This window comes from Hermetia illucens, chromosome 6 (genome assembly GCF_905115235.1).
Source record: "Hermetia illucens chromosome 6, iHerIll2.2.curated.20191125, whole genome shotgun sequence".
Lineage (NCBI taxonomy): Eukaryota > Metazoa > Arthropoda > Insecta > Diptera > Stratiomyidae > Hermetia > Hermetia illucens.
In genome coordinates, this window is record NC_051854.1 from 8038669 (window position 1) to 8050051 (window position 11383).

At 40.5% G+C, this 11383-nt stretch overlaps 1 protein-coding gene across 3 annotated transcripts in view; it reads right to left on the reverse strand.

Annotated features, from left to right (window-relative positions):
* The window catches only part of LOC119660358 (5-aminolevulinate synthase, erythroid-specific, mitochondrial), a 32588-nt gene extending 21436 nt beyond the window's left edge, over positions 1 to 11152 (reverse strand). The window contains exon 1 of one of the 3 annotated variants that reach the window (XM_038068865.1): positions 11048 to 11152. Coding sequence is in view for 1 of the 3 variants with exons in the window: in XM_038068862.1 (XP_037924790.1) it covers positions 2065 to 2067 (3 nt within the window). In the remaining 2 variants the exon portion in view is untranslated. Of the gene's footprint in view, positions 1 to 2064; positions 2119 to 10891 lie in introns of those variants that run through there. The other 2 variants (XM_038068864.1, XM_038068862.1) reach the window with 2 other exon arrangements.
* Between the last annotated feature and the right edge of the window lie 231 nt (positions 11153 to 11383).

An 11383-nucleotide genomic window follows, 5' to 3' on the forward strand; every position in this document is an offset into this window, starting at 1 on the left:
CGTAGTAAAAGTTCATAATAATGTTTGCCTTTTCCCAAATATCCCACCACAATTATTTCTTCAGCGTCCCAGAAAATGGAAGCCATAAGCTTTACCACCAAATGATGTTGTTTCGCTTCAGGATCAAAATTGAGAATTTAGATCTCATTCACGATTGCGAAACGTCACAAAAATGTTCCTGTTATATTTGAAACTCGAGGTTTCTCCTTCGAAATGTCGGCTCGTTTTTTTTTGTTCGTCGGTTAAAACTTTCCGCATTCAACGCTTAGAAACCTTTCTCATGTGCAATTTGTTTACAAGTATTCTTTGAACGTTGTCAAGTGAGGTACCCGTCACCTCTGCTATATATCTGATTGCCACTTCTTGATTTGCCAAACCAACTTCATCGAGTTTTTCAAGTTCTCTGAAGTGACGAGCGAGGGCAGGCGTCTTTCGCGATGTCCATTTTTAGTGGATACTCTGCTCAGCGTGCGACTGCGCCTAATAAAAGGAACCTGTCCAACCGTGAGACTGCTCACCCTTTGGACCGTTGTTTCCGCTTGACACTCGTATGCGATGTGATAGAAAGACTAAAAAGGCACAGTAAGGAGGGGCAACTATTGCATTGCGGGCAATACCATGCAGTGGAATCCACTCTACCAAGATGGGCGACGAGTGGGTCGCCCAAGGACCCTTGTCGTAGAACAGTAAAGGAGTGCAAGCGTCTCGGGAAGTCTCGGGGAGTAGCTGAAGCACGTTTCTGGAAATCGCGAACGATAGCGCTTAAGTGTGATTGACGCACTGTATCTCACTAAGGGGTGAAGGGCAACCACATATATAAACTTTTGTCACATGCAAATGCTTAAACATTACAGGAAAATTTTGCAAAACGAAAAGTGTGGAAAACCGCAATCAGTGATTAAATGCATTCACATATGTTCTGGATGATTCACTACCATAATTAAATTATGTTTGGGATTTTTATATTTCACATGTTTGTTTGCAATGTTTTTTTTTTTAAATTAAACACCAGCAAGATTTAAATTAAATCACAAAAAACTTTATGAGCCTACCACTAACATTGAGTAAACAAACAACGGATAATTGCAAGTCGTTCGTCTGGATCATATAATATCAAAGTTCAGACTAAGCATTGATAAGTGATTCACTGTGAAGACATTATCACCGAGCAAAGTAGAATTAAAATTCTAGAAAGTCATGCTGAGAATGCATTATGAAGATAATTCTTTTCCCTCTTGATGATTATAACCTCCTTTTGTCTATTTTTGGTGGAAGTGATGTTCTCGATTTTTAGGTACTATGCAGCGTTTACCATACATTTCAAAACACCAGAAGCATTTTCAAAAAGACAATATAATTGACTGATTAAAAATTGAATTTCGGTTTTGCCCAGAGCAGAGCTACTCATCAGACGTTGCCTCACCTCTGCATTGAAAACAATGTGACCGTAAACCCTAGCCACATGTTATTTAATAATAATAATAATCGTTGGCGGGATAATCCATATTGGATCAGACCCTTGAAGTGTGTTAGAGCACTTCATTCAAGACCGTTGCGTTCGCCCGAGATTATTATCCTGATTTGACTCAGGTAGTCAATCACAGCTGAATCGACTGGTATCCGCTACGCCAGCCCAGCGCCCTAACCACCAAACCTACTGAATTTCTTCGAAAGACGAATTAGGGGAATTGTTGAAGCAAGCAAAAAAGAGGGAGAGATCATTGGCGAACCAGGTACAATCATGCGATGTACGAACTATTCAAAAAGCCGGAAGCCTCCACCATTATAAGAATTCAAATCGAACACCTAAAAATATATTCATTATAAACACTCAAGGACTAAAGCTTGTTGGGAAACCCAGAAAGCGTTGGGCTGATTTGGGTATATGAATTCAACGAATATCGATTCCGAAAAAATATTTTGCTTAGTGTTTTCATGGTAAAAGAGCCTTGTATTAAGAAGGCATAAATGTCCGGAAAATGTTTTAATAACTAGAGACACAATTTTCTCTAGGAGGCAACATTACGAAAAGATTTCAACAGATTTATTTATTTGCAATCTTACCATGACTACTTATTATCTCCTTCTAAATCCTTATCCTGAACCTTAACTGAATCGAACAGAATCAAGTTAATAACTAAATGAAAGCAGTGATTTTTACTCGATCAGTTAAGGCCTGAATCCGCAGCGTCATTCAAAATAATTCATAGTCATGCTGTGTTTGCGAAAATCTGACTGGCAGACGTCATTATTGATTATCAGCTGAGTGAAGCCATGTACCAAAATACCAAGTAAAAGTTCTAATCTCTTGTGAAGTCATTGTGTTATTAGTTGATATCATGAAGTTCGTATATTCGTTTATATACCAAGCTTAAAAAAACTGTACTCTGAAAGTGGATGCAAAAAAGTTCAATGTAACGGTATCGAACAAAGCTATTGCTTTATTGGCATGAAATATAAGATAAGGTTATCTGAAAGCTTATTATACAAAACTGGAAAGATAGATATGAATCGAACCTAGTCCTTGTCACAGAATTTGTATCACTATGAAATTATTTTTGTCGAAAACTATATTGAATAGAACCTAAATGGGTGCTACCCCTGATAATCAGTCCCCTGGGAGCTCGTTTCATCATATATGTACAAGTGGACCATGAACACCAGTTGTATCTTTAGTACACAATCAACTGCCTATGTTAGGTCTCTTTCATTCAAATACATATTACATGTTGCAGAGTGATATTTTAATTGTTACGTGATATTTTAGACTAACTCAAGAAATCGGAATTTGTCCAGTATCTCCCCACCTCTCTCAGCAACTTTGGTTTATGTTGTCCGTATCGTGGTTTAATCTGTTACCCTCTGAGTCCAGTAAGATCGCCAAGCTCTCATGCGCATCTAGCTTCTGCTATTCCAGCATCCCTTAACCACAAATACGTTGTCCTATGTGACGTCCTTCCTCTAAGACGTGCGATGCTATCATGAAGCTCAACGCTGCGCTATTATTTTTCTTCTTCCTGGCCGTTTCCGCTTCCCTCGCTTACCGAAATCAGTCTTTTAGTTTGTCCTATATAGCCCTTTTCACAATCTGGACACGTTACTTTGTATACTTCGCTGGTTTCGTGTTTTAATTTGCAGTGTTTGGGGATCCTAGTCTGGTTTTTATTTGGTGCATCCTACTCGAGAGCACTATATTGATATTCAACCGTTTCATCGTTCTTTTAAGCCTCTACGAAGCGGCAGTGTGTGGCCCCTATTCTTCCATTCACTTTCATGTTGCTCACAAGGGATGCCGACCGCACTTCTTGGAGTTTCGCCTTTTTCTTCATGACGCTTTCAGTCATCGATGGCTGTAAGCCATTCCTCACGCCGGAGAACAATCTGTAGATCTTTGCAAGGAAAAGGGCAATGTATATAGATGGGAGTGGTTCGAACTTTGCTGTGTGCAGTGCAGGCTTCCTATAGATATCAAAAGGGATCCCTTTTCCCTTTTAATAATTCTTAAATCTAGAAATGGAAGTTCTCTATCGTTTTTAATTTCCATTGTAAACCCTAAATTCCGTTGTATCTTGTTCAGAACCTCCAGTTTTATGGACAGTGGAATATAATATAATAATAATAATATTGTCAAGGGACGTCGCACCGCATCCTGAAAGAACTATTGTGTCCCATTACTGCGAAAAGAGCGTTACTATATTCCCTACTTCCATGTCTTTTAACTTGGTACCCAGCTGCCTCAATCTACTTTGCACAAGTGCCGGACATTGGCCCCAGAACATGTGTGGAGGTTTCACAGAAGCTACAGACAGTGTCCATAGATATCCCTAAGTTCCGCAGGTGATAGTTTAGCGTGCAGTAACCAGTGAGTATTCCCATTATGATCCGGAGGCTCTTCTTCTTAAGGTTTCAATAATTTTTCGAGCGCTTGAGTTTGCATCCCCTCATCAATAGCTTGGACTGTTCCATTCTTGGTAAATTCGGTCAGAGCAATTATGCGCAATGGTGAAAAATGTCATCTACAAACCATGTCCAGATTTTGGGAGGGATTTAATAGTCAGTTTTTCAAGTAAAGAAATTAAGAATATTCTTCATTTTTCGCTACAAAGTGTTTCTTTAAAAAAATATCGCTTTTCGGGAATCAATTGTAAACTTCTTTAAGCATTTTCTTCCACCTAAGAAGAGGACAACTGATTCAACCTTGCACTGCATCAATATGTTTTCTGACTTTAGGGGACGTCCTTAGACTTGCAAATGTGTGCAATACAGGCATTGTGTGGTGGTAGGCACTGAGCAAAAAGTACAATAGGACGAAGCTTAGCAGGATTCAAAGAACCGCGTGTGCAGGTGCTACCGGTGCTCTGCAGTCGCCCTCTTGGACTTTCACATTAAATACGCTGTAGCGTGCAGTGCTGTTCAACTATGTGACTGCGGATTCTGGACAGCAAAGCCCTACGGTCATAGTAACATCATGGACGAAGTATCCCGGAAACTCTGTGCGTTCTCAACGGACTACGCCACAATCCGAGCTTCACGATTAAAGACTCGGCATACCCTATAATTCGCATTTTCGAAGCTGCAGAGAAGAGGGAGAAACTCTCAGGTACTTCCTTTGTGATTGCCCAGCTCTAGCTAAAACCACACTGGGGACAGTAGGTAAACCATTTTTTAAGGACTTCAAAGTCGCAAAGTGGGAGAGCTTCATTTGTGAATGCTACGAGCTGGTTTTGAGGATCTGAACTGGACTCTGGACGCTGCTTCCTTGCTCTTACTACACCAGTCATGGTGTTAGAAATTTGTGGCATCAAAAGGGCAAAGAGGATAGTACAGTGACATTAATATGCGAGCCCTAAGCGTTTGGAACTAGAAAATGCTACCCCAATTCTCCATCCAATCCAGATTATTCCGGAAGACCTTTGCAACCGTTGATAACTTCTATTGAAGAAAAAAATTCAATTCATTCATCAAACTCCAAAACAAGTAATCAATTAATTCACAAGACCTTGCCATTGACCAAACAAATAAAGCGTTATCATTTTATTATCAAAAGAGCTAATCAAAAAACAAGAAGAAAGTGCTACTAACGATTATAATGCGAATTTCACAAATTTTATAGTTTATTATGCGTTGTTAGCATGCGTGTGCGTACATATGAACATACGAGTATATTCTATCAGGTTTTCTTGGATTAAATGCGAACTTGAGCAGAATATTGAATTGATTTCTGTTATTTTTATTGACGGTATTGTTTGGTGCTGTCTGTATTCTCTATACTGATCAATTGATTTCCATTCTGCAGGTGTAGGATTCAATGGTTGAATTTTTGGCGAAATGGAATTCCAAATCGATGACACAATATGAATTATGAAACAGTTCTGACGTAGAACTTTTTAAAAATTTTAATTGTAGATAGAATATGTGTGGATATCATCAAATTAATCGTTTCAGCTGCGTCCGGTATAGCTTAACAAGTCGTGTATCGTTAGGTTGATTGATGAAGACAAAATGGGAAGATAAAAGATTGCATAATATGATAGTTATGTGAGGATATCTACAGCTACATTAGTTTGTGTTGCTCAACTGGATGATACCAGTTAAAATACAACCTTCAAATAAACAAGAACGACTCAATGAACATCATTTCATTCGAACGACACCCCATTCAGACAACTACGAAGGAATTACTCGACTACAAAAGTATAAATAACTTAAATCGCATCCATAAATTGCGAGTATCGAAAACATCCCGGATTGCCCATATTCGTATCCGGAACGGTTGAATTCTGCCTGAATAAACATAATCACCTGTTTATATACAGTTTGAATCGAAGCTGGTACTAATACGGTATCTTATTCGTACAATCAACAAGGAAACGTCCAAGAAATGAATGCTGCTGCGATGACTACTAAATTTTGCATACAATCTTGTGTATTCTGTCCATTGGAATTAAGTTACTTTTATACTGCAAAAGATGAGTACAGCTTGTTTCCAAGGTGGCGTAAAACTTATTATGAAGCTGTGAAACAACAAGATGGTTTTCATTATCTCACATTATTGTAAATTTTACTTACATAACTGGCATATATAAATAGGATTAGTTAAAAGGGTAGTGCAAACTTGGAAATACCGAAAAAATCAACTCAGCTTTTTGGCTATGAAAAGTTTTGCTGCTTTAATAAACAATGTATCCCTACTTGAATGTCGTAAAAGACAACTGAAAGGGGTAGAAATTTGTGGGCTGACAATCAGCAAATTTCGAATCTATCTTACTATCGGAGCATCAAAAGCGCCTCGTAAAGGGACTCCCATTCTTAACTACTTTCAGAATGCTCGCTCTCTCCAAGTTGAACGATAATTCCGGCGCTATCAGCTGGAAATTCTGGACTCTGGAGAGTACTTCTCTCCGTCTTGCGATACTGTGCTTTTATAAACTATATCGTCTATCCTGTGCCAAACTCTTGATGGTAGGTACCTCTAGGCACACATGAGAGCCGATTTCCGTCACCGGGAGGCGCTGTATCACATTGGCTTGTCGGCCGTAATGCAGTAGGCGAATGCTCCAAAGGCCTAATTAGGACGATCAGGCCCGAGTCTGCACGGGAACTCATTTGAAGTGGCAATAGGCCACGGAACCTTACCAGGGGTAATCTGGTACCATGGGAACCGGGATTAGTTCGTTCACAAGTGCATTGATTGGTACCAGTATAATGAAATAAAAGCAGTCAATAATTTACCCTGTCGAGGTTAGAAGTGATCAACTACATAACCCGAGGACAGGGTAATCGTCTGAATATTCGAGATGAACCCTATTGTAATGTCATGTCGAGCTCAGCGCTTGTTATAGTCTAAGAGCTGGCTACATGAAAATCTACGATTACGAGAGTGTGGACTTTATGGATATATCTGTTAAAAGATGATTAGCACAGCTAAGCAAATCACTAACAAAATTAATTTCCTCTGGATAAGAGACCCGGGTGTTCAATTCCCCTTTGGAATTGCAACTGGCCGATGAATTTAATCGGTCAATAATGTCCTCATTCCATTCTTCGACTCAAGTTCCTATTACTTCTGACAAGAATCAGAAATCCTAACATTATGCTAATAATTTACTTGATCCTGAAATTTCAACAGTTCTGTCCTTCCTGCCTAAGGGCATGGTCGCATCTACGCTACGCGATGCTACATTGAATGTCAAAATATCTTTATGTTTTTGTAGGCAGAAATACACACTTGAGCGACGCTGCGACATTCAGTTAAGCGACGCGGCTGTTTCCTGGCAAAGAACATTTTGCAGTATCGCGTGTTATTTCCATCTAATGGACTCAGTTGACTGCTATGATTTTGCAGTTTTGGTTGGTATACACCTGTTAAAATGGCAAAATATGTATTTGTTTGCATTTGGCTGCCGCGCTAGTGATATAAATATGGGTATGCCGCATCGCGGCGATTGTGCTAAATCTGGGGTCGCACCGCATAGCATAGATGCAGTCGTACCTTAAGTCGCAGAATATCAAATGAAATATTGTCTTCCTCTTAAAAGTCACTTTCCTCTGAAATATTCATGATAATGCTAACGGTGCAATGATCCAAAAGTTTCTTGCACCTCGATTACAGTACAATTTGAAAAATTGAATCCCTGGCGGATTATAATTTTAACTTCGACCCCCTGATAATGTTCGCGAAAACACGGGTCGAGATTTTTAACATCGAGTTAACATCAACGCAACGTTTCGACGCCCAGACTGCGAAGAAGACATTGGCGATGCGCTTTCGCGTCGAAATCGATGCTATCGTCGGTAGACAGGTGGCGAATTCTGGAAAACTTCCCAACAAGCTTTTTTTTTAATACATCGCATACGAAATGATGCTATTTCTTGGCGCGCACCAACTCGCCTCTCCCCTCCGGATGGAATATTGCAAAGGTGACCATCGAGAAATTCATCGAAGCGCCCGAGGACACTTCAAAGTGTGGTGGCGCTGCAGCTGCTACTGTCGTAAACTTAGTTATAAGCATGGTGACGGCAGCCTGCCAGAGACACCCGACTGCGACAAAAAATGTCATAAGCTCCGTCCTTTGCTACAAGGTTTAAACAACCGGGAGAAGACATGGAGTTCAATAGCAGGGTACACATCCGCTGAAAGAAGACTCCACAAGGCGAAAAGTAAAAGACGAAGCTCGCTGTGGGCAGGAGTTAGTCGAAGGGGTGGATGGGTATCCGTGGGGACTTGATTATAAGCCCAAAAATTCGAGGCACTGCAGAAACGCTGCTCACTTAATGCCGAAGAAATGGTCCGAATTTCGCAGACATTATTTTTTATGGATTCCGCTCGAGTTGGTGACAAAAGCATAGAAGGCACCGCGGATTATCCACTTTTCATCATGAAAAAGTTGGAAACGACACTTTTCTCTATGACAAATAAAGATCTGCCATCTGCATTATGAGTACTCTGTATGCTTGACACAGCCCGAAATTTCCCAAAGAGCTCATTAGACTCGCTAGAGCGATACGTGCTGTCAGCGACTTAACCCCCGGACAGTTCGGTTTTATAATAGTGAGATACACATCTTGACGAATAATGCACCTTGTAACGTTTAATGTAAGAAATGCGTGCAATTCCGCCAGATGGTAGATATGCTAAGCACACTAGAAAATTAATTTACCATATCGTGCTGCCTCTTGCCGATATTGAGGAATTATCTGAGGGCCGTTGCCTGTTCTATAAGACGCCAAACGACCAGAGGAGGATGGAGATTACGTTGCGGGTAGCACAAGGACCCATCCTATGTCCGAACCTCTGAATTTGACATGCCAGCATAAGCAGCTTGTGGAGGTACGGAATGGAGAGCTTTGCGCTGCCTTAGAAGCAGCTGTGATGGTTATCGTGGGAATAATCCCCCTTAACCTCAAGGAACGTGAAACTATTCAAAAGTGCAAGAGAGAGAACTTAAGGGAGGTAATTGATTTTGGAGAACGGGAACATACACTAAATGAATGGAAACTCTCTTGGGAAAAAAGTCATGAGGTACGTGGATTGAGCGACACATCGGCAACTTAAACCGATGGTAGATTTGAAAGCGTGATTGATTATTCCTTCTAACATGGAGGTTTTCAGTGTTACCTACAGAACATTGGGGAGGCACGATTCTCTGATTGTGTGTTCTACAATAGAGCGGTGGACTACGCCTACTTGCGAGTACAATGGGCCAACACGGCCTGAGTGCTCAGAAGCTGTAGCTTCTCCCCCACCATACACACCCACTACTACATCTTTTTTCCTTGTAGGTGGGATGGAATTCGTCAGCAATTTTATGCAAAGGGCAGGCATTTTCAGAGAGATGCTTAAGGGCGCTGACAGACTGAGCTGTGTTGTACATTTGGTTTAGGTTCTCCTTGTTATGAAGAAAATAGAGCTCGGCTTGCAGACGGACGGGACAGTAGGGTTTTTTTGAATTAACAAATCCCTACCCTATCCTCCCCCTTTGGTGAAATGAATTACCTGACTTGAAGGCTCCCTAAGGCGGCAGAATGGAAAAGCGAGGCAGAAGAATATGGTCAAACGGTTCCAGGCTAGTTCTCTAATGACGGAAGGGGAATAAAATATTTTCAACGAAAAAAGGATAATAGGATTCCGAATAAGAGTGGCACATATAAATAAATTGTTTGTTCTAATTTCCAAGCTTTTCGCAATGAGGGTGTGAGATTGAGGAGGTAATTTGAGAGGGCAAGAATCCCACATTAACATTAAGCTGGAATCAATGAAGCTTGGTAGTTCCCATAGAAAAAAAGAAACATTAAATATGTTAACTAGACCTGCACAATGTAGGACGTCATTCAGACTACAATGCAGAGTAAGAATATAATCTTTAGTAAAATAGAAAACCTTCCAAAGTCTCTCCGAAATAGGCTTTTAGCTGTGGAAGTGACCGTGATCTTGTTTATCGAAATAAAATGAAGTCAGAATCTCTGCCATACCATATCAAGCCTTCTTTTCAATGCTACCCACACACCACAGTTGTTTTTTTTTATTGGCACGCGCACACGAAAATCACAAATTTAAGAACTCATAAAAATTACATAAAATCCAAACTTATCACTCCAAGACATATCTCAATTGAATCGATTCGAGCGTTGGAGATATTTGGTAATAGGATCTGACCTCAGGCACGTAGCCCACCACCTAACAGACTTCCACGAGGAAACATAGATATATTTAGATCTATTGACAGAAGCATATGATCAATGAGTCTGAATTATGTTTGGCTGCTCCCAACTAGCCGGCAGTCATGACGAAAGTCACGCGCTTATCAGAGCAAGTACTCGCGGACCCAAAAAGCAATTACCGCCAGTCGTAGCAATTTGCAAGCCGAAATGGCTAATGTTCTGGAACAAGAGCTGAGTCACGGTATATTGCAATCATTACCATCATGGAAGCTCCAGTGCTAGTTTTTGGGAACGTTAAAGTAGGCTTGCTTCGCACTTCTCCCTCGTCGACCTTAAGCAATGTGGCTCGTGCTCACTTTATGTGACCGAAATAGTTTTGAGTCCTAAAATTATCGTGCTTCAAAGCATATCACGATGAACTGTTACGTGAAAGTTCAGATTAGATCACACCATGTTGCAATGAATGATCCCAAATGGGAAATTGGGGCGACATTGAATTATGTAAGAGGATCCCCCCAAGTCGTGTTACTCAACAGGTCGACGACACATTTTTGTATATGAATGAAAAACAGATGATTCTTAGCGAATCTTTCAAGTTTGCAATGGAAATTGAAGCAAAAATAGTCGCTTTCACTTCTTTTATTCAGCAAACATGGAAATCTGTCACTTTTCCCCCCAAAACCGTGCGAAATGGTAAAAGCGGGCATAGAAAATTTGACAACATACTTACAAAAAGCGGTCGATAACACGCCTCAGAACTGTTTTTTGTAAAAACGCTATTCAAATTCACAAAGGACACAGTTCACTGAATATTTTGCTTTTAAATATAGTAAGAAACACTCAAAGACACGAATATAAAATACAATTTTCGGGGCAACGGACTCACCTCAGACCTGTTCACTTGTCTGAACTAAAACTTTCTGCACTGACCTGACTCTCCCGATCTGACGTTTGGCCCATGGTTTTGAGAGGAGCCCAATAGGAATTGGACAGTGCGGGAACTAATTGGAGGTGGCAGCACGATGGGTGGAGACTCTTCCAGGAGCGGTTACAAGAAATTCGGGGAAATTCGTCGGATAGTGGGACAATTCAATGGAGTCTAAAAATCTGTTTCATCTTTCATTTCTATCTTAAAAAGTCAAAAAGTCCTAATCGTCTTTGCAAAAATCACCAAAGAATGTCAATCAACATTTCTCCGTCCATTCCTTGTCTCCACATCTAG